Source organism: Spodoptera frugiperda, chromosome 25 (assembly GCF_023101765.2).
Source record: "Spodoptera frugiperda isolate SF20-4 chromosome 25, AGI-APGP_CSIRO_Sfru_2.0, whole genome shotgun sequence".
Taxonomy (NCBI): domain Eukaryota; kingdom Metazoa; phylum Arthropoda; class Insecta; order Lepidoptera; family Noctuidae; genus Spodoptera; species Spodoptera frugiperda.
Window position 1 is genome coordinate 18,412,568 of NC_064236.1, and position 23,380 is coordinate 18,435,947.

At 38.9% G+C, this 23,380-nt stretch overlaps 1 protein-coding gene across 19 annotated transcripts in view; it reads left to right on the forward strand.

The window, feature by feature from the left end:
- The window catches only part of LOC118263853 (laminin subunit alpha), a 66,209-nt gene that overhangs the window by 21,218 nt on the left and 21,611 nt on the right, over positions 1–23,380 (forward strand). For all 19 annotated transcript variants that reach the window (XM_050703916.1, XM_050703933.1, XM_050703932.1 and 16 more), the window contains exons 13-46: positions 248–424; positions 512–634; positions 988–1,146; positions 1,637–1,890; positions 2,344–2,480; positions 3,172–3,310; positions 4,476–4,664; positions 4,864–5,223; positions 6,306–6,458; positions 7,136–7,310; positions 9,839–9,999; positions 10,208–10,367; positions 11,449–11,682; positions 11,904–12,066; positions 12,353–12,515; positions 12,944–13,066; positions 13,445–13,616; positions 13,856–13,967; positions 14,425–14,616; positions 15,071–15,287; positions 15,823–15,950; positions 16,466–16,590; positions 17,021–17,194; positions 17,602–17,803; positions 18,173–18,252; positions 18,877–18,985; positions 19,429–19,543; positions 20,079–20,240; positions 20,569–20,788; positions 21,017–21,126; positions 21,470–21,591; positions 21,767–22,040; positions 22,586–22,747; positions 22,992–23,179. In XM_050703916.1, coding sequence (XP_050559873.1) covers positions 248–424; positions 512–634; positions 988–1,146; positions 1,637–1,890; positions 2,344–2,480; positions 3,172–3,310; positions 4,476–4,664; positions 4,864–5,223; positions 6,306–6,458; positions 7,136–7,310; positions 9,839–9,999; positions 10,208–10,367; positions 11,449–11,682; positions 11,904–12,066; positions 12,353–12,515; positions 12,944–13,066; positions 13,445–13,616; positions 13,856–13,967; positions 14,425–14,616; positions 15,071–15,287; positions 15,823–15,950; positions 16,466–16,590; positions 17,021–17,194; positions 17,602–17,803; positions 18,173–18,252; positions 18,877–18,985; positions 19,429–19,543; positions 20,079–20,240; positions 20,569–20,788; positions 21,017–21,126; positions 21,470–21,591; positions 21,767–22,040; positions 22,586–22,747; positions 22,992–23,179 — 5,734 coding nt within the window. The remainder of the gene's footprint in view (positions 1–247; positions 425–511; positions 635–987; positions 1,147–1,636; positions 1,891–2,343; positions 2,481–3,171; positions 3,311–4,475; positions 4,665–4,863; positions 5,224–6,305; positions 6,459–7,135; positions 7,311–9,838; positions 10,000–10,207; positions 10,368–11,448; positions 11,683–11,903; positions 12,067–12,352; positions 12,516–12,943; positions 13,067–13,444; positions 13,617–13,855; positions 13,968–14,424; positions 14,617–15,070; positions 15,288–15,822; positions 15,951–16,465; positions 16,591–17,020; positions 17,195–17,601; positions 17,804–18,172; positions 18,253–18,876; positions 18,986–19,428; positions 19,544–20,078; positions 20,241–20,568; positions 20,789–21,016; positions 21,127–21,469; positions 21,592–21,766; positions 22,041–22,585; positions 22,748–22,991; positions 23,180–23,380) is intronic.

Here is a 23,380-nt window from a genome sequence, read left to right on the forward strand (position 1 = left end):
TATTGTTCTCGCTATCTTTCTTTTTTTGTAAACTGTCTAGTGGACAAAAGCAGTCTGATAAAGGTTTTCCTATTGCCGATTTTGAGTTTGATCACTCACACATTGGTCACAAATTATTAAATTAATGTTAGAGGCTTACATGCTTGTGCACGTTGGCCACTCCACACAAACAACAAGCCATTAAAATTGTTCTCTAGGCTAGCACCGTTTTAAGAGATTTTTGCCATTTGTCTCTTTGTTGTTGCAGCTTGCAATTGTGATGTATCCGGTTCCATCGGATCGACGTGTGACGACAACGGTCAGTGCAACTGCAAACCGAACTTCGACGGCACTAAATGTGATAAATGCAAGGAGCAGTACTACAACTACCCAGCCTGTGAGGAGTGCAACTGCGACCCTAGAGGTGTTATTGCAAGTTTTGCTGGTACGTAAGCAAGTAATGATAATATTATTATATGTACCTTTACTTAACAAGACTTTGCTCACCGTAAATTCTTCTATTTCTGTACAGGTTGCGGTTCCGTGCCTGCTGGTGAACTATGTCAGTGTAAGGACCGGGTACAAGGGCGCATTTGTAACGACTGTAAGCCTTTGTTCTGGAACTTGCAAGAGTACAATCCATTTGGGTGTGAAGGTCAGTAACAAAAATTCTAAATGACTGTATAATAACTATGGTGAGGACTACGAGAACTAAATGAATGAAAAATACTGGTTTACTCACGCAAAATATGGAAAAAGCTCTACTTCTAGCTCGCCGCGTCCGAGCACGCTGCTCATAAGGAGGAGTCCCAGAAACTGGTAGAGGTTTCTCCTTCATGATTATCAACTCAGATCCTTCATAGGAAATATTTGCACTATTCAACTTCTTGAGCCACCATACTTCTAACAAAAGTGGTGATAAATTCTAAAACCTTGCCTGTGTCAGGGGTTTTCTGAGCTGAGTGAACACGTATGGGCTGATAATGTAAATAAAACTTATGTCCACAGACTGCAACTGCCATTTAGCTGGTACCCTCGGTGGTCTCGGCACTTGTAACACCAAATCCGGGCAGTGTACTTGCAAGATGAACGTTGGAGATCGCCAGTGCGGTCAGTGCCAGGACGGATTCTACAAACTCGACTCCAATAACGTATTTGGATGTACTGGTAAGTTGACAATAATGGGTGAGATTAGTTAACAGTAGCAGCAGACATGTAGGCTAAGGTAGGTGCATCTCTTTTCCCTCAGTCTAATAATCTGATGGGACAATAATTCCACAATATGGGAAAAATTGAGGAGTAGGTACGAAGGTTTAATTATGTTAATACATTTGTACCTATTTCCGAAAAGTCTGAAAAGTGTTATATGCCTTTGGTAAGAACCTGACACTGCCGACTTTGCTTCTCGATAGTCATAGCACTTGTTTCTACAAGTTTGTTGTCACTAGTTTTCTTAAATATTGAATACACTTTTTTCTCAATTCTTCAGTTTTCGCATTGTAAATATGTATAGGCAGTTCAGTATCAGGTCCTAATTCTGATCCAAAATGTTAAAAATCCGACGCAAGCATCTCCAAACAAGATTAAAAAATGATCTTCACCTAAATAAAACCAACACCAAAACACTACTTAAATTAACCGCACCGCATTTATCCAGAATGTGACTGCGACATCGGAGGTTCAATCGACAAGAACTGTGACAAGACCACAGGACAGTGTCGCTGCCACTCCAGAGTGGAAGGTCGTCGGTGTGACCGTCCCATACGAGCCCATTACTTCCCAACCCTTCACCAGTTCCAGTATGAAGTTGAAGAAGGCTACACGCAGTCAGGACCCGTCAGATATAGGAACTCTGAGGAAGTGTTCCCCAATTACTCGTGGAAGGGCTACGTGGTGTTCTCTATGTTACAGGTTTGTATCATTAACTTGGTGTTTAAGGGTTTGCAGTAATTCAAGTCTGGGGGCTTTCACCAAAGTTGACCAAGACTTGACCCAAAGTTATATTATATTAAGTTATATTATATAATATAACTTTGGGTTTATAATCCTAGTTTGAGGTCTAGCGATACATTTAATGATAACACTTAATTAAACAAATTGTGATATAGTATAAGAGCATGATTTGATTTCTAGCGTAGTAATTGATTGTATACTGGTTGTATACAACCATTTAGTCCTTGCGCATTCTAAGTATCGATTAAAAAGTGTAGGTATACTAATAAGTTGAGTGTGCTGGCAGAAAGCTATCAAAGGCAAATCCTCCGCTTGTGTTGGCCAACATAGACGCATTTACCTTTCATATTAAAACCATAACCGAATTAATAACGATGTTTATAACGTTTTAAATTGTATTGTTACTTCCAGAATGAGGTGACGAACAGGGTGATGATACCGAAGTCGTCACTGTACCGAATGGTGCTGAAGTACGCAAACCCACTCCAGGATGTAGTCCTCGCTAGCATCATCATCACACCGGACAGCGTCGTCGATATACAGCAGAAGTAAGTACACTACCATCGCTCAAGAGAATACATATTCTAATATATACAATTTACATGTCACAATGTTAGTTACCGTACTCCTCCGAAACAGCTTTCACATTGTATACAATTTACACTACTCCTCCGAAACAGCTTTACTATTTTTTACCAAATTTTATATGCGTATTCAATAGGTCTGAGAATCGGTTACTATCTATTTTCTAAAAATAATTTATAAGGCAATACAACGTTTGTCGGGTCAGCTAGTAAGAATATATAAAAGCTCTAGATAGATTTTAGCAAGAGAAAAATGTATACTATTATTTTTCTTCTCAGCTAAGAAGATATTAGATATCGTCATATTTATTTCACAGCTGGGTCCAATACAATAGTTTAAATACCTACCTACTTGCTGAGAGACACCGCATTTTGTTTGTCGTGAATTTACAAGCGCTGCTCCTTAATCAAAAACAATTCAATAATAAATTCTCTAATGTGATTCCCGGGATCAACAAACTTATTTTGTACCGGCTCTATAATACTCGTAAACTATACATCACTTACGAAAAGTGAGTGTATTCTAGATTAAATACATCAGATATTTTTCATAGATGTGTTTGTATGATATTAAGATGATATACGTTAACATTTTGTTCCACTTCGGACTACAAGACAAGTAGTAATCAAGTTCCTAATCATGTAATATCTACAGATTCAATGTGGCACTTCGGCCAACAATCCAGCCGCAACTGATAACAGTGGCTGGTGAGAAAGGCATCGCCCCATCACCATTCGTCATGAACCCTGGAAACTGGATGGTCACCATCAAAACTACTAAGGAAGTCATGATTGTAAGTACATTGCCAATTATTTCTTATTTCTTATACATATATATATATGTATATACAGCGTGTAACAAAATACCCATATACATCAAGCAACACACACCCATATACACAAGCAAAAATACGGGGTGAATAGAATCTCTACACAAAGTTTCAGCTTAAAATACGTTGAAAAAAATTGGTACCAAATATTTGGTGTCGCATGGTTCTTGATTTTAACCCGCCATTGGTGACCTATATGTCTATGAGACCGGGTAATTTAAAAACTAAGAATAATTTTTAAACTGTTTATCGAATTAGGTTGCGATTTCGAGTAGCTGCCTTACTACACGCCCTCTACCATTAGTCCACCCCGCAACAGCAATGCGAGCTTTTTATTTTTATGTCCTTTCTATGCCATTTTATCTCTTTTATTTTCTATTTGTATAATTATGTCATTTTGTGTCCTTCCAATGTCAATGTTCTATTTTATATCGTTTCTAATTCAAAATATCTATCTAAAAATCTAATAATAATAAAAAAATAATACATAAACCACAAAATCACGGTGCCGGTGACCAGGTTCACTGTAATAACACAGTCACACTATGTAAGACAAATACACGTCACCAGTGGCGGGTTAAATCATCATACAAACGTATCACAACACTACAGGGGTCACTCGCTAATTACGAAACATTTCTTCTGTAAATCTGATCGCCTAGTACCTGTATCTACCTCATTTTGATGTTCGGTTTCTGGAATTTTATATATTGGAAAAATTCATAACTTCGTTCCATGAAAACATGAGTTTAAAAAACCCTTCCCGTATCGTTTGTTATGTTATCTAGAAACCGTACACTTGATATGTATACCCCCTTTTTGTTACACCGTGTATATATATTTACAAATTACAATGTTTCTTCAAAACGAGGTCGTTGGAAACAAAATTTATTTTATAGTTACCCAACTGCTATTCATTACCGTCAGCTTAAAGTCGTACCTTTCATAGCTTAATGATTTGGACTCCCTACTCACTTCGAAATAATCAAATTCACTATTACAGAATAGCCTAATATTCCAGTCAAAACATTTCATATTATGAGTATCTACCACTTCAAATGGTCCTAATCCATTAAGCAAACAATGAATGCAACCATTCTAACTTTGTATATTCTATCTTCCATTCTAGGACTACTTCGTCTTGATCCCCGAAGCCTACTACGAAGCGACGGTGTTGACAAAGCTGGTAGACAAACCGTGTGTGATTGGAGACAAGAAGCTGTGCAGACACTTCGCGTACCCCAGCCTCTTCGGCAGACCTACTGCTGACGTCACCGGGCTCAGTACATCAGTCAGTGGATACATTGACGATGTGGAGGTACGATTCATAGATACTTATTTTAGGAAACAATTTGTACGTAAAGTCTTGTATTATTGTAATTTTCGAGAGATATATTTCAAGCTATCATGGACAGTGTTGCTGCGTGACTCTTATTGCGTCGTGTGTCGATCAATGATGTTATGTAAACTCTAATTTAGCAGTTTAATAAAAGTTACAACAAAAAATCTATCCACAGCAATTGAACGAGCTAGAAGCGTCAGCAGACTCGATCCCGATCTTGACCAACGATGAGATCCAGTACAACATGAAGATAGACCCTCCTGGCGCTTACATCCTCATCATCGAGTATGTCACACCTATCAACCGAAGCGTGGAGAGCGCCAACGAGATTGAAACCAACAATGGATCATATTCCTTCGTTCCTCGCGGGCCTATAACCGTGCGGTTCCAGTCTGGTGACCAGCCAGAGACGAATGCGATTGTGAACCTTAACAACTGCCCTTACACGGCTGCCTGCCGCCAGGCTGTTGTCGATGACATCTCCAAGATACAAATCTTCAATGTACATGATGCGAATAATGTTATTTATTTGATGGTAAGCTTTTTATTACTTTATTCTTTAAACAGTACCTACATTATTGGCCCACATTACCTGCATATGTGTAATCGCGATGTTACATCCTGTAGACAGAGATTACACTATAGTTTAATGACTACAAATGCTGCTCACTACACACATAATAATCATAGTATACTCAATCAAAACTGCAACATAATATTATCAATTAATAATACATTACATCCGTTTTCGTATCCATTTCGTGCGGGACTGGTACCCACAGGACGCGACACGCTATCCAGCCAAATTCAATATCCCAATATCTACAAAAATGTTGCAGTTAAATAGGGATGATGACTGGGTCAAAAATAAATTATTACAACTTTTCAATACAATAAAATAATCATATATCATTCATAAATTTGATGAACTACTTAATTTTCAATTTATTTTAGCTAATTTTCTAGAAATAAATCTACTATATATGACGGCAAAAACTTATGACGTCATAATAGAGTGTTTCATACAAAGTTCATAGAAAATATCGTTTTTGATGTTTCGAAAAAAGTATTGTATTTGATTAGTAGGAAACATGCCTATTGTGTGCTATAGCCATGATCCTTGATTATATAATAATAATATATAATATAAAAATAGTAAAAATACGTATAAAGAAGTTGCATACCTATCAAAAGAGAACGAAATACAAAAATAGTGTAACTGGCCACTAGCATTTTATTGTTCCAAATTGATTGTCTTTTGTTTTTGCTTGTGAAAAATTAAGTAGGTAACATTGTTGGTTAATGTTCGAATTGCAATTTATACGATTTATTGATTAAGTTTTAGTTATATTTAATTTAAAATACAATTAATTATAACAACAAAAATATGTTTCTTTGTGGTATTATCTATAATATAAAAATAAGTCCGGTTTTCCTTCCTGACGCTATAACTCCAGAACGCAGGAGCCGATTTTCACGGTTTTTCATTCATTGGAAAGGTCTCGGGCTCCGTAAGGTTTTATAGCAAAGAAAAATCCGGGATAGTAAAACCGGGAATATTATTGTTTGCAAGTATTTTATGGATACTTGTAGACTATTGTTATCTTATTGTTACAGGGTGACCGTGATACTTTAGTTGGAATCAAGTCCATTGTCGCTGTTCCGGAGGCGGAATGGCACCTCGATTACATTACCCCTCGCCCATACTGCTTGAGACGCAATGGCAAGTGCGAACCAGCTGACTTCTCTGCCGCCGTAGATTCTAAGAAGGTACAGATATTGAGATATAAAACCGATATTATTTTGATCTTACTTTTTTCTATAATATGTTAAATATAAAAGTATGGTAATAGGGCCCTTGGTTAAGGAAAAGCTATAGTTCAGCACGTGGACGTCTTCCGGCTGCTGACGAGGGCTCTTAATACGAGTTTGTTTAACGTTTAACGAGAGCGCGTTCGGCGCTCTGATTGGTTATTTCATTCACGTCGGCCAATCAAAACGCCGAACGCACTCTCGTTTCGTTTTCGTTCAACGTAATACAAACTCGTACGCAAGGGTACCTACAGGATATAAAACATTTGACACCACCACTCTTACGGCAGATGACGTGAGCTGGCTAAAGGATTTTACATTTGACAGAGATCGAGTACTAACACTCACTGAGAAAGCTGAACCTTTTAACCGTAAAGTTTACGTCAAATCCTCTTGTATAGAGGATAGTCCAACTAGTGAACGGTTGGCGCAGCGGCTGGGTAACTGGCTGCTGCACAACCTGTTGCGGGTTCGACTCCTGCACGGAACTCATTTTGTGATCCACAAATGCTTATTACGAGTTTAAGTTTGATGTGTATGAGAATTTGTATATTTGTAAAAGACACCAAGACAATGTTTTACAATTAAATAAAAGTCCAGCAGGGCTAATGATACAATTATGGCTTTCTTCATAGGTTGAAGCGGAGTCAGGTACGGGTGGCGACAGAGACATCAGGATCCCGACCCTGGACAACGCTACTGCCGTGGTGTTCCTAAACCCTGACGTGGAACCTCTCAAGGTCGAGGGCAAGATACTTGTGCCTGGGGACTACATGTTCATGGTGCACTATTACCAACCCGTCCATCCTGGTAAGATTTTACGGATATGACTGCACGGTTGGTGCGGTGGCTGGGCAACTGGCTGCCGCGCAACTTGTAGCGGGTTCGATTCCCGCACGAAGCAACTCTTTGTGTGATCCACAAATTGTTGTTTCGGGTCTGGGTGTCATGTGTATGTGAACTTGTATGTTTGTAAACGCACCCACGACACAGGAGAAAATCCTAGTGAGGGGCAACGTTTTTTTTTTTTTTTAAAAAGACAAAAAAGATTTTACCACCATGATCACTTATTAATATATATGTATGCAACAAGACGCCTTTTATCCCCGAAAGGTAAGCAGAGGTTCACATTACGGCATGTATTGCCACTGTACAATGTAGTACCCACTTTTCACCATTTGTGTTATAAGTCCCATGTAATAGGGGGTGAGCGTATTGCCATATACTGGGCAAAATTCCAGACCCCGTGCTACTACTAAGAAATTTTCGAAAAACCGAAAGTAACCCAGGAATTCTTTGCCCTACATGAATCGAACCCGAGACCCCTTGCTCGGCAGTCGCAATTGTGACCACTGGACCAACGAGGCAGTAACTTATTGTTTTTATTATGCATCATGCTCTTATTATAGCACAATAGGTGGACTTATTGCCGTACCTATTATTTACCAAACTCACTTTGGAATTAGTTATAATCTATTGCTTAACTCATAACACGCACCACAAAATAACCTAGGGATCTACTCTAATTCAACGGAAAACGAAGTTTCGTCCGAAACTTCGCCGATTGCATACTACAATTCTATTTATTGCGAACTTTCTTGAACAAAAATAAATGAATGAAATGAAGATAAATAAATAGATTTTGATATGAAATTAAAAATATGTTTATATTATGCATCATGCTCTTATTATAGCACAATAGGTGGACTTATTGCCGTACCTATTATTTACCAAACTCACTTTGGAATTAGTTATAATCTATTGCTTAACTCATAACACGCACCACAAAATAACCTAGGGATCTACTCTAATTCAACGGAAAACGAAGTTTCGTCCGAAACTTCGCCGATTGCATACTACTATTCTATTTATTGCGAACTTTCTTGAACAAAAATAAATGAATGAAATGAAGATAAATAAATAGATTTTGATATTAAATCTATACATATAATAAAATCGTAGAAAAGTGCTGTCTGTACATTGAAAATAAAAATAAAAAAAATAGCAGGGGTTATTGTTATGTCGATGACGAACCCAAAAATGTAATTAACTTTTTTTTTGTCTGTTTGTCTGTTTGTCTGTTTGTCTGTTCGTCTGTGCGCGCTAATCTCAGAAACGGCTGATCCGAGTTGGATGCGGTTTTCACGAATATATTGTGGGATGCTTAAATTTACATTTAGTGTTTGTTTCATGTCAATCGGCAACCTAATAATGACCAACCTTATACCATTAATCTCCGCAACTATTTGACGGATTTGGTTGAAATTTGGTACAGATATAGTTTAGAACCTTAGAAAGGACATAGATATATTTTTATTTCAAAAATAAAAAAATAAAAATAAGAAATAAATTATTTATAAATAACTATGTCGATCGTTACACGACTTCGGTTCATGTTATTGTTTTAATTTATCGAAAAAAAGTAAATAAATAGTAAAAAGGTATGCAATATAATAAAACAGTACAAAGCAAACTAACTATAGATATTCTACACGTTACACGACTTCGGTTCATGTTATTGTTTTAATTCATAAAAAAGTAAATAAATAGTAAACAGGTATGAAAAAAATAATATCAATATTTAAACTTTTAGTACAAAGAAAATGCCCGAACGGATTAATAAATAATCAATTGTCTGGTTATTCCATAACGTTCATCGAAATAATCGCGCTAACGTTACATTCATTTGGTTGGGTATCACCAGGCTAACGGTACTATCGTAGAAAAAGTGTATTATCAGTCGTATGATTATTTGGTAGTGGTCCTGCTGTTTCGTATATTCTAAATTGGTTTCGTAGTATTTGCAATTAATAAGTTCATTTGTTGGGTTTTCCTGGTTAAACTATTTCGTAGGTTTATGATATCGATTATTAGCAGTTACTGAAGTTTTTTTAATAAAACGTAAGTCTAATTTTTTTTTACATTAGCGATTTCAGTCGATTAAGTTTAAGCTTGGCTAACAGAGGATAGGTTGTACCACATCCCATCCAATTGTTATAAATTCGTAACAGCTTTCTTTAGTTTCAAGTTATTTAACTTCAACTATTTTTTCAATGCCCTAAGTGAGTAACATCTAAAATCAAATCATGCTATTATGATTTATGAAGAGTTCCCTGGAATAGTCTTCCAAAGAAGAGATCCCGCTTAGATCGGGAAATGTGGTTAAAACCAAAAATTTGCCGAGTCACTATTCAAGCTAGTTTCTGTATATTCATTCTATTAGTAAATCAATAAAAGAAGAAGTAAATCAATAAAGATTAAACGAAACTTCGGTTTAGAGATCCGGAGTAGGCCCCCTGTTTTGTTTGTACTTTATTTTTATTTCTCATATTTTACAGAAAGCGCAATCGACGTGGTAGTGAAGACTGACGCCCAGCAGTTCGACACGACGATGCCGGTGCAGCACTGCCCCTCTCGCACCGGCTGCAGGTCGCTCCTCAAACTAGCCGATGGCAACAACAGGTTCCCCATCGCTGACAACTTCACCCTCACGTTCCTGGTACGAAGAATACATAGCTTTATCAAAAATATATTACGAAATAATTTACCATACTTTAACTTTTAAAGCTACATCGCAAACTCTTGATAACACTTGAGTTCTTATTTTTTATTAAAAAAGGACACTGCTATATGTTTAGGCAACAACAAAAAACATTACTAAAAATCATTACTGGTTTTCCAAACTTCATTAAAACGTTTCTCACCAGGGTAACAACAGTAAAGGACTCTGGATCGACTACATCCTCGTAGTAGCATCACCTGACTTCGTGGATGCGGCACTTACTGAAGCCAACGTCATCGACTACACTCGCGAATTCATCGAGAAGTGCGCTAACAACCACTACCACATCCCATCCAATGAGACAGGTTTGTTATATATAACTTCATGTATTTTTGCAGCCAAAACAGAAGATAGATCATGCTATATGATATGATAGTTTTAGTTTAAAGAGAAATGCTTAGTGCAAATGGTTACAAGAAGCGATTCACTTCAAGTTTTCTTATCCGAACACAAAAGTCACTGCGTAATTTTAAGATGGTAGCACATAGAAGAATGACTGTGGAAGACTAAGATGGGCTGATGTTCTCTAAAATAGAGCAGTATCAACTCTATTGCGACTATATTAAAGCTCGCGTTAATAGACTGACAATGTAAACTAAATGTAAACAGCCAATTCTTGCTTGCTAACAGAATAACATTTTTCTTATGGTGTAAGCCGGTAAACGAGTATCGAGGATCACCTGATGGTAAGCAATCGCCGTCGCCTATGGTCACCTGAAACACCAGAGGCATTACAAATGCCTTTTGGGGTTAGGAATTTAAGGATTGTTCGGTACGGGGATTGGGAAGATTGGGAAGGGCGGTAATTGGGATCCTTAACTTAGCATGCACGTACATAACATATACATACCTTGGCAAGCAGATTGGTTTCGATCGAAATTGCAACCATCTCGAAGTAACTCGTAGAGTACAGCTTTCTTGGAACAAGTACTGGAGTTTAAAAGACATTTTCAAAAGCAACCTGTCTACTAAGCTCAAAACTAAAGTATTAAACTCCAGCCTACTACCTTGCCTAGCATATGGGTGTCAAACATTGAAATACAGCAACTATGTAAAAAGTAAGATAGTCACGTCTCAGAAAGGAATAGAGCGCATTATGCTAGGGATAAGGAAACTACAAATTTAGCTCAATCTAGAGAGGATTGGTTATCATTGGAGGAGGCCTTTACCTGTGGAGGGGTTCTCGCAAATATATAACGTTCCTTGCATTGTAAATACATATAATGAAATTAATTATCATATTAAGTTAAACACAGTTGTAAATTTGTGAGAAATTATAAGGCTTTTTTATTTTTATTTTATTTTTATATTTATTTTATAACTTAGCATGCAACAGTTATGTCATTCCATGTGTGGCATCTACATGAAACATCATTTTACTTCCAGGATTCTGCCGCGAGGCAATGTTTTCCATCACTGCGGAGTACAACAGTGGAGCACTGGCCTGCTTCTGTGACTTCATGGGATCCACGGAGCTGGAGTGTAACACCTTCGGAGGCCAGTGTCCTTGCAAGCCCAACGTCATCGGAAGGTCTTGTAGCGCCTGTCGCACCGGGTACTATGGCTTCCCCAACTGCAGACCGTGCCACTGCCCATCCACTGCTATCTGCGACGATAACGGTGCGTAATATCTAACTATTAAAGAGTCTGAGGCTGTTTTAGGATAATCTGACTCTTGTTTGTTTGTCTCCTTCTTTACAGTACAGTCTAATAAATAAACTATTGGCTGTCGAAGAACTTGTTTTAAAGTTTAACACTAAAGATAAAAAATATCCCATAGTTAAGCATATCTTCTATTCTATTGATGCACTGGTTATGAAAGTGACATATTATTCCCCCAGGTATGTGCATTTGTCCGAAGAACGTAGAAGGTGAGAACTGTGATCGCTGCAAGCCTTACACTTTCAACTTTGACGTGCAACGAGGTTGTGACGACTGCAACTGCAACCCTCTCGGAGTTGTTGGCAATCAGTTGCAGTGCGAAGCTGACAACGGTAACTGCCCGTAAGTAAATTATTAAATGCTGAACGTATTTTGTTAGCAGAAGTGTTAATTAAATTTAGCCATAGGCTACTTATTACATGTAAATGCCATTTAGAAACTACTTACTACAGACCATAATAAATCTTTATTTCATATGTTTTCTTAAAAAACTAAAGACAGTAATAAGCTGTTATTTCTCATAGTAATTTCACCAGAAGTCGTGACCTAAGGAAAATGAAACCCTCTCCCTTATCCAAACTCTGCTTTTAACGGTATTTCTGAAAATCTGCTTCTCGTAATTTTCCAGTTGTCGTGAGAACGTCATAGGCCGTACTTGTGACCACTGCGTGCCCGGACACTACGCGTTCCCGGAGTGTGTGCCCTGTACCTGCGACAGAGAAGGCACCACTGATGACGTATGCGACCAAAGCACTGCCCAGTGCTACTGCAAGCGATATGTTACTGGACAGGTGGGTATTGCAAACATTGCGGCTTTTGCAAACAGGTTTTGACTTGATCAGTACTGCGTCAGTTGAGTTGTTGCTAATGCTCTGGCTCTAATTGCTCTATATAAATTGCTCATTAGTTTTTTTTACAACATTGCATTATACATGTTATTATAAGGAAAGACAAGCAAAATATAAAGTAAACTTAAGATGTTGTGTTTGTCAGTTATGTATGGACATGGGCTCGGGCGTAAAGCAGCTGACCAATGTACTTACTTATTACCAGACTGCCATAAAAGATAAATGTAATCTAAATTACTGAAGAACAGGCAGGCTATGTCTACCTCAGACGAGGATGGTTCATAAAGAAGTTGGAGTGCAAAACTACTTGAAGAATCTCTCTTCGTTTCAACTTAAATATTATTATATTATGATATGATTTCGTGTTGTAGGCCTGCGACACTTGCTTGGAGGAGTACTTCAACCTTCAGTCTACGAACCCTGACGGATGTACCAAATGCTATTGCTTCGGGAAGACCACTCGCTGCACTAGCTCATATCTGTCTTGGGCAGGCGTAAGTAACGACATGATTCATTGTATTTTGACATAGGTACCTATTATCGCCTATTATCGATTTTTGGCATTAGTAATTAATTTATCCATGCTCTGTGCTCTGACGCCGCGACATTGTGACGCCGGCGCTGCGCATAGGTTTATCGAACTCCTACGCAGTACAATCGCTAGTGTGAACGCTCTGAGGTTGGTAATTACTACCGGCCGTAGAACAATAAAATCTCTTTCCTTTGTACCTATATATTATAATTATATTGATATATTGTACAGTTATGATACGGTCCAATTCACTCTCCAGATCATCTATTATATATAATACGAAATCCCTAGAATATGTTAATTATTTCCTTCTTTTTAGTTATTTAAAATCGCATTGCAGATTGACGGCATGAGTGATTGGTACCTGGTGAACGTAGAAGCCAACAGAACACTGAACATCTTCCCCCGCGGTAACCCCATATCGGTGAACGAGTCGGTGATCACCGCCGACCTGATTGGCGACGACAGTGGGCAGAAAGTTGTGTACTTTGGAGCTCCGGAATATTATCTCGGTGAGTAAGATAATTATTGGCCATTTTGAAGGAAATTGTGTAAAATTGTGAAATTGTTAAGTAGGTATATTTTGATAAAAACAGTGGAGCAGGTAAACTTTATGAAGTAACACTTTCAGTAAATTATGTTATGTATCCAATGTTGTTGAGAACACTTTGCTCGGTAGTCGCTCTTACGAGCACTCACCAATCATAATTATGGTCAATCTGTTGCGATGACAAGACTCTTTACATGCCAGGTAAACGCCTGACATCATACGGTGGCTACCTGACTTACGCAATATTCTACGAGACTGGCCCCAGTGGGGGAGCCATAGCTGCAGCCGACGTCATCCTCGGAGGTTCTGATGGGTGAGTACACACACGTGTTTGACGACCGACGACCGACGACGTACACATACCATGTGTTATTCTTGTAAATCTCTATCTCAATGATCAGCGATGTTATTCCAAGTGGCAAGGCTGTGTGGAGACAAATGACACATGACAGATAAAGATAAGCCACACATAGACTATCGACGAACAAATCAATGTCGGTAGTCGTCATAAATACTACATCCATGTTTATTCAAACATAGTTAGAAAATAACAACTATCACCTGTTGGGCAGAAAAGGCATGAGCACCTCACCTTGTCGGAGGATTCTCCTTTACTTAGGGAACTTAATCTCTATAAGCTGTATCTCCGACCCAGCGCACACCGGCAGTTTCGCTGCGCCTCAGCCGGTGTGCGTGTGTCTCATCACGTGACATCAAGTGTTACAAGGTTACGGCACTTCTATCGTACTAAACTCTATATTTTTCTTTAGGTACCTGGTCCACAACAGCGTAGAACAGCCACCTTCCAAGGTATCATGGACGCACTCTGTGAGATTGTCCGAAGACGAGTTCAGCAACACTGATGGTACACCAGTCACGAGAGAACAGTTCATGAATACCCTCGTGAATGTCACCAGCATTTACATCAGAGCTACCTACTGGAACCAGTCCATTGAAACCAGGTAAATTATTTTTAAACGTCTATAAGTACAAAAAGTTTTAATAGATTACCTACTTAAGTTCACCGAGGGAAGAGGAGACTCGTTTTTTTTTAAATAAGATCTTCCGTGCGTTCGTGCGGAACTGCTGCGATATCTATTAACGTTGAGTGGGCTCCACTTAGTTGCGAGTTGCACCGCTAGTCCGATATACGGCAGACGTGACCAGCCCAGTTCCATTTTCAACTGGCTTTCTGATCAACGTCAACGATTTGAGTTTTGAAGGAAGTTTCTTGGGTCTAGAACAGCTATTAAGGCTTTGACTGTCAACATAAACTGTTTAGGGCAAATACTCTGGTAGCGTGGCCCATATTATGCTGTCGCCTATGACGCTTAACAATAAACAAATAACTGGCTACAGCTCCAAATTAGACAAAACTTCCAAAACGAAAATGTTCATGTCTCAATAATTCCTCAGCCTAATAGCAGTAACACTAGACGTTGGAGTTGACGGGTATGATGAGTACTCGAAGCGAGCGTCTTCCGTGGAGGAGTGCCAGTGTCCCAAGGCATACCGCGGTCTGTCCTGCGAACAATGCGCTGAAGGGTACTACCGACTCAGCTCCGGCTTCTGCGTGCCCTGCCAGTGCAACGGACATTCCAGGGAGTGCGATGTCAACACGGGTGTTTGTTTGGTAAGCGTCATTATCACGACTGAAATTCTTGATATTCTCCTATCCAGAACTTCAACTATCTAGTACCTAATCAAGTCTAAGAGTGTCTCATATAACTTCTAAACTTGCTGTATACAAGTTGTACGAGACCTTGATCATAAGAGATTCTACGTTTGTCATGTAATTAATTATAATAGGCCTGTGTTGTGTTTTTTACTAATCAAATTCAATACTTTTTTCGGAATGTCAAAAACTAAATTTTCTATGAAATTAGTATGAAATACATTGAATATTAAGTAGTTCATCAAATTTATGAATGAGAGTATGATTATTTTATTGTATTGAAAAGTTGTAATAATTTATTTTTGACCCAGTCATCATCCCTATTTCAAACCTAGGATAATCTATTTTTTTCGTAGTTATATTGAACCAATGTGGCCAATTGAAATGTTTGGTTTCGCTTGTGAAATTTTGCAAATCAGGTGCGAGTAATGGCCAGTTAGCAAAACCCCATAGCTATTATTTGACTTATTTATAAAATTTTTGCTTCTATCAGGAATGTACCGACAACACGATGGGTGATCACTGTGAGCAATGTATCCCTGGTTATCATGGCGACGCCTCGGGTGGTACTCCACGCGACTGTCTCATCTGCGCCTGCCCTCTGCCTTACGTATCGAACAAGTAAGTTATAATCATTTACCTTAACGTACTTAAACCTTAAACTTAATACTTGCATTTTCACGTAACAATTTACATCTACGAAAACCTGTAATAATGTTTACTTGTATCAATATGTATAACATTTTATTGACTCAATATTCCGACCCATAGTCACCAAAATCCCTAATTATTCGTTACACAATCAAATGCAGAATGGAAGCCTATGTACACACAATAATTTTGCCTTAAATAGCTTAATTGGATTCGACAACAATACAAATACGTTTCAATGAATTCCATGAATAGTCTGTAAAACTCTACTGCTGGACCCTTTTACGTCGAGAATAACACAGTCCTTATTATTAATTGCCACAGTGTCCACAGTGCCAGCTACTTCGCCTGCGTTCCCGTGGTGTAAAAAGTATCCTATCACCCAAGTCAGCTCAAAATCCGGTCTAGTTTCAGCGTAATAGAGGGACAAACATCCAAGCAATTATTTCTCATATTGCCACTCATCATGGTGTTATAACTTACAGCTTCGCCATCGGTTGTGACCTGAGAGAGAACGGATCCTTGATCTCGTGTCAGTGCAAGCCAGGGTATGGAGGAGCAAGATGTGAATACTGTGCCGCTGGCTACTATGGAGTGCCAGAACAGATTGGTAAGTTTCCATCAAATAGGAATCTTTAGCAACGCGCAAATTTTTGAGCAATCTTTGGATTATTGTAATTCGTCTCATACGAATTCGTGTGCGAAACATAAAGGCGTGGTTCGTGCCCGTACTTATTGGATTATAATATGGGGGTTAGTCGAAAAGTGTCTTTATTTCAAAACATGATTGATAATGAAAATCAAATATCATTATCGACCGCTCGTAGATTTCAAATGTACTTTTAAAACGTGCCAATATATTTCTATAATATAATTACAATTTTACTACTACAGTTGGAATAAAAACCATTCTATGTTTTTGTCTTTGATTTTTCAAAGTTTAGGTAAGGTACTTGAGCGATAACGGAGCTTTTAGCCTCCCACAATAGAGGACACACATTTCAGACGTAGTTTGTAATGAAATACATTTGTGGTTGTAGGCGATTACTGCAAGCCGTGCAACTGCTCGGGTAACATCAACGTGAACGACCCGAGCTCCTGCGACAGCATCACGGGCGACTGCCTCAAGTGCGTCAACAACACGGCCGGCGCCGCCTGTAACCTCTGCGCGCCCGGCTTCTTCGGAGACGCCATCTTCTCCAAGAACTGTACCGGTAAGGAAACTTGACATTTTATGAGATGCTCACTATATTATCAAAATGTAACTGAAATACCTGTAGTAGGTACCTTTGTTTTACTTGCTAGTGCAAACACCTCGTTACATATACTTTAACACATTGAACGCTGTGGTAGTCACCGGTGACCGACGTTAGCGTAGGATTTGCCTTCAACCGTTTTCTATTGGCAGCTTGACTGCCAATAGAAAACGAATATGTGTTATTAGTTGTAAAAACTAGGACAAACTTAAATGTTGCTGGTTCCTGTTCATTAGATAAATAATAGTACCTACCGAGTACCAATGATTACTTAGTAGTCAGAGATCACTGTAATTTTCGCAACAGTTTTACTAGATGGTGAAGCCTACACAAGATTTCTATTAAAACCTTCCTTTTCTGAACAGCATGTAGTTGTGATGAATTCGGTATGGAACGTTGTGACCCGGCAACCGGCACGTGCGTGTGTCGTCCGGGAGTGATCGGCGACCGATGCGACCAGTGCGCGCCGGACCACTGGGGACTCAGCAGTGGCCAGGGATGCACTCCTTGTGACTGCGGCATCGCGGCCCTATCCACTCAGTGCGACCTCAACACCGGACAGTGCAAGTGAGTGCTGACATTTGCTAAAATAATGGTTATGTACTAGCTTTTGTCAAATTATCACCGAAATTATTATATAGGAGCAGATCTATACGAAACACGACGGATTTTCTATTGTGTATCATCTGGAGATGACAAAGTAAAATAAAATAACGATCTAAAATGTCGAAATCGGTAAGTGTGTCTCGGGGTCAGTAGGATAGTGTCTGACAAAAACTTCATCCTACTAGAATGTTTACGAAAACAAACAACGATCTCAATCCAAGGATTTTGGAAAGATTGTGAATTAAGACCGGTTCTCATTATTGTAATCGTCCTAATATATAATATTTAAGTAAAGATATTAACGAAATTGTGTGTTCTGTATGATTGCAGTTGCTCCAAGGGTGTGACGGGTAAGCATTGCGACCAGTGCGCGGCTGGATACTGGAACTACACGAAAGAAGGATGTGACCGTAAGTACCTTCAGTTTAATTCTATTTAAACCCTAGCGCAATATGAATAGTATATGGTTTCATTAATTGTACCAAACGTTATCTATGTCAAATGCCGTCAGATTGCCAAAATCACGTAATGATAGAACACTTAACACTCAAGTACTTACATAAGTAGCTAAAATGTCAGCCGGACCGATTAGAATAGCCCAAGTCTAAGTAGTAGATCTTGAACCAAATCTAATTCTACATTATGTTTAATCAGACTTTTTTAAAGATCACTCCAATGAAGTCAGTCTTCTCAGTCATCTTTTGATTAAGCCTTATAAACCACTGTAATATCAACAAGGTGAATGTTTGTTGGGATAATATCTAGATGTTTGTCTGTCGAGCATGCTGAGACTACTAAACGGATTTTAATAAAGTTTGGTATACAGACATACCCAAGCTACCTTTTATCCCACAGGGTCGCGGGCAAAGCCGTTGACAAAAGCAATCAAAATAATATATTAAGTATTCTAGGTTGGTTTACTCTGTGTTAGTGTGAGTGGTCGTTTTAAAGTATTTTCTTTCATTATTATGCAGTCAGCTCTGGATTCAGTAAGAATACACATAATGCTAAACTAAAATGTCATTGTACAACAGACTGCAACTGTAACACTGGCTACTCACTCGGGTTCACGTGTAACGCGACCGGACAGTGCGAGTGTTTGCCCGGCGTCGTCGGCGAGAAGTGTGACAGATGCCCGGAAAGGTAAACTAATTAACACTTTATTTCTATGTAACAAAATAATACGTGTATCAGTGAAATGTTCACAGTATAGAATAGCCTTTTCTATATAAAAGGCTTGTTAAAACCTGGCATATTTATTTACCTCTAGCAAATATTGTACTATTACTTAATATTGAGCATTTTGAGCCTAGAGCAAGAAATCTTAAAGTTATTATTCCTTGTACCCAAGTTATGATGAGCGATATATTAACTTTTTCACATTTTAACATGTTTTTAAGTGATAATTGAATATAGTCGTATATGACGAAAGTTCATTAAATGATAAATGATATTTATTTCTGTACCTAAGTAGGTCATTATACACAGATACTGGACCCAGTTTCAATGTCATGTCTCTTCTTGCCCGTTTTTGCGAATACCTAGTCAACATATTCCTAGTTACAATGCAAGTAATGAATCTTCAGATGGGTGCTGATACCAAACGAAGGATGCCTGGAATGCGACTCCTGCACGGATGCGCTGCTGTACACCATCGAAGACATGAGCGAACTACTGGCCAACGAAACTACTGACTTCAAGGTTACACAAACAGTTTCTTTATTACCACTTACTCAGATTTCAAAGAATTATTCCACCTGTTCAAATATTAAAGCTTGATATATGCTGTACAAGTCTAATTTAGGTAATATTGAAACGTATTATTATTATTAATCTACTAGCTACTTCCGAGTGGTTTCGCCCGCTATGCTCGGATTTTTTTTCGTTTCGACGCTATATAGGCCATTGCGTGATATTTTGTAGCCTTCCTCGATAAATGCACTATCCAACACAAAAACATATTCAAATCAGCCCAGTAGTTTCTGAGATTAGCGCGTTTGAATGCACTAATCTCCGGCACTACAGGTTATATATATAGGAGCCGAGCAGAGTATGTGAAATTGCGCTGATGTAGCTAGTTGTACATATAATTCCACATTACAAGATGACAAGCAAGTTGCAGCATTTTCACAAGATAATACTTGACGAGGACCTTTCCCATCCAATCATACTCCATTAAACGTTCTACCTAATTCTAAAGTCTCAGTACAATAATCTCAATGTATTTGATGTGCAGGACAAGGCAGACTCGTTCTTCACAACACAACGACTGAACTACATCGCGAACCAAACGCAAACTCTCCGGCCAAGGGTTGGGGAACTGAGGAACGTGGACGTTGCTGAAGTCACGGCTGCCGTCAAGACGCTGGAGAACAGCGCCAAGAACCTTCTGCGATCGGTGAGTTCAGCCATAGTTCAGCCTTTTCGCTGCATCTCTTCATAAAAGTTTTCGTAAGTGTTCGTCAGTGACTACTGTGGTGATAAAATTATGAAAAATAGGTTTGTAAGATTCGTAGCTATTGGCGTTCTATTGTCTCTGCCTACCCCCATAGGAGAGAGGTGTAGTGAAAATCTGTTAAACAACTGATGATGAGTTGACGTACGTATAGACGTCAGCAAGTCAAGCTAACCCTTCATCAAATTTCAATTAATATATTAACAATGGAAAATCTGTAAGACAATTTTCCCTTTACATAAATTTTAAGCATAATCTTCTCTTCTATTAGGCGGAATTCGCAGCAACAGACTCAGACAAGCAGATCACGAGGGCAGCAGACTTAGCGGCTGATGCAGACAAGATATTGGCGTCAGTGCGCGACAGCAGCGAGAAGGCCAAGGCGCAGGTGAAGCATGTGTCGGAGCTGGCCACCGGCCTCGAGCTCAGCCAGCAGCCCAAGGTCGACAGCGCGCTGGCTGAGGCGAGGCAGATCAAGGACGATATTAGTGGTAAGTTTCGTGCTGCAGGAAACGTTTGTGGTCATTGCAATAGGTGCAGGTACTGACATTTTGATACTTGTCTAAACCAATCCGATCTACAAATATTTTGATTGCAGTAACAAAGTCAGTTTATAATAGCATGAGACACATCGAACAGATTTCAAATTTCCGAGTTTTTATAATTAATATAATGGACATCCATAAAGTACAATTTAAACGTGTCTTTCGTTTCCACAGCCAACGACTTAACGCCAAAGAAACAACAAGCAGAGAGTGCGTTCGTGAATGCAACGATGCAGGTCGAGCGTATGAACTTCTTCGTGTTGCCCGTCAACGAACAAGCGCAGGTACGCAGCCTGTTCCTTAGATTTGTTTTGATAAAAGTAGAAATATCTACAGGCTAGCGATATGTCTGGCGCGTAGAATGTCATATAAATTTTGATGTATCTCTTACTAGGTATATTACACTATTTTGCCGTACCGTCAGAATATGAGTGTTTGCGCATACAATAGCACTATAATATCAACTTAGTTGTCTAGTCTCTATCATAATTGGTCGCCTAAGTTATTAAATCTTCAGCTTTTCCTTCAGCTATAAAACCAGGACAATATTCCATAAACACTTTCCAAAATGAGATCTTACTGTAGGTAAACAGTTACGAATGTTTTCACGTTTTTGTTCCCCTCCAGAAATTCCACGTCCTTGTGAATGACACCCGTGACCTCAAGTCCAAGTTGGATGAGATGTTGCAGTACACAGACTTGGCTCAGCACACTGCCGACAGTGCGGAGAAACTCAACGCTAAGAACAGGTGAGTGCTACTATCAATCATAACGTTGCATAGTTTTATTTTCCACAAATAAATTGTTCCGAAGAACAGCGAACATTATACTTTCTGTCCTACATACAACAGAAACCGACCTGCTAACAAAGACTAATTAATTTTACAATCCACATTTCAATTTGAACTCTATTTTCTTTCCCAGACAATCTAAGTTCGGTAACAAAGTGACCTCTGTAACGAAGCTGAACACCGCAGCGATGAAAGACTTGATTGACGCCGGCTACGACATTGGTAACGGAACATTCCACAATCTGGTCGCTGCTACTATAGTAGACAACTCTACCAAGGCGCTGGAGAACATTGGCGCCACCAACCAGAACATGGTAGACCGTCTCGTTGACCTTGAGAAGGACCTGCCCGAACTTAGGAACCTCACACAAGTTGCTCGACAACACACCGACATGTTGAGATACAGGGTTAGTATACGTTTCTGAATATACTCTTGATACTGTTCAATACTGTACTGTACTTCTTTGTTTACTAAACAGCTTCAAGCGTGATACACGACGATTAGAAGTGCAAAGCCATATCTCTTAGCCATTTACATAGATTAACTAAAACTCATTGTTTACTCACGTAATTTAATGGAGAAAAGCTCTACTAGTGTCGAGTCACAGACAGACAGTACTTATTTACCATGAGTAAACCGTGATTTGTAGTTAATTTAGTATGTCTTATGATAATTATTATAAAAACATTTACGTTGAATTTTAGGATAGATTGCCTACAGCGGATTTAGAGTTAAATATATTTACTTAGTAAAAATATTGGCTAAAACTAAAAAGTTTCCAATTATAATGTTGCCTCACGTAGAACACAAGAAGAGTAGTTTCGAGAAATCAACTGACGTAATTGTGGAGGTCCATCACCTAACACCAAGCGATGGAAACCACCACATCCCAGTTTTTATATTTGGATAACACAAAATGAACACCTGTATCATTCACACTATTATCTCTAGGCGGACAATCTACGAGCATTAGCTGAACGTGAGAACAACAACTCTAGAACTCAACACGCATACACCGCGGCCTCGGCGTACTCGTCCATCGTACAGGAGATCGGAGACGCCAAGAAAGCGGCTGATGAGGCCGAGGAGGGTGTCAGAAACATCACACAAGTGGTACGTATGGTCTCACACTTATCCCTTATTCCTTATTCCGAACTGCCGAAGTAACATGTATATATATTGCACTTTTACTAACCCTTGCTTTATACCACAATTCCGAGGAAGAGCGGCTCCTTTCGGCTACGGAACTACGACAGTATAGTATCACGAACTTGCCCAAAATAGCCCATTGTGATGTGACAATAGCGTCCAAGTTATGGGTTTTACAGTTTCTGACGATTTATTTTTCTCGATCCAGACTAATGTCCTCAACGAGCGCGTGGTCCCAGCTCGTGACAGATCTAGAAATCTTCTGGAAGGTGCTACAAGGGCGCAGAACTACGTCGAACAAGCTCTGAGTCCAAACTTGACAAAGGCAGAAGAAAAACTATCACAAGCATTTAAGACGATGGGATCCGCAGACGATGACAACAATGCCATACAATTGTGAGTTGTATACAACTTTCCCTTACACTTTTTAATTACTAAACTTAGGTACTTATTGACATAATCTGGATTATATTAGTTTTTGCTTTATCTAGGTTTTATTTAACCTCTTATTCAATATGCCATCAATATAAATGATAACGAAAATGTTTTAAAGTTTTAAACATCATCATCAGCCTATAAGTGGCTACTGCAAATACC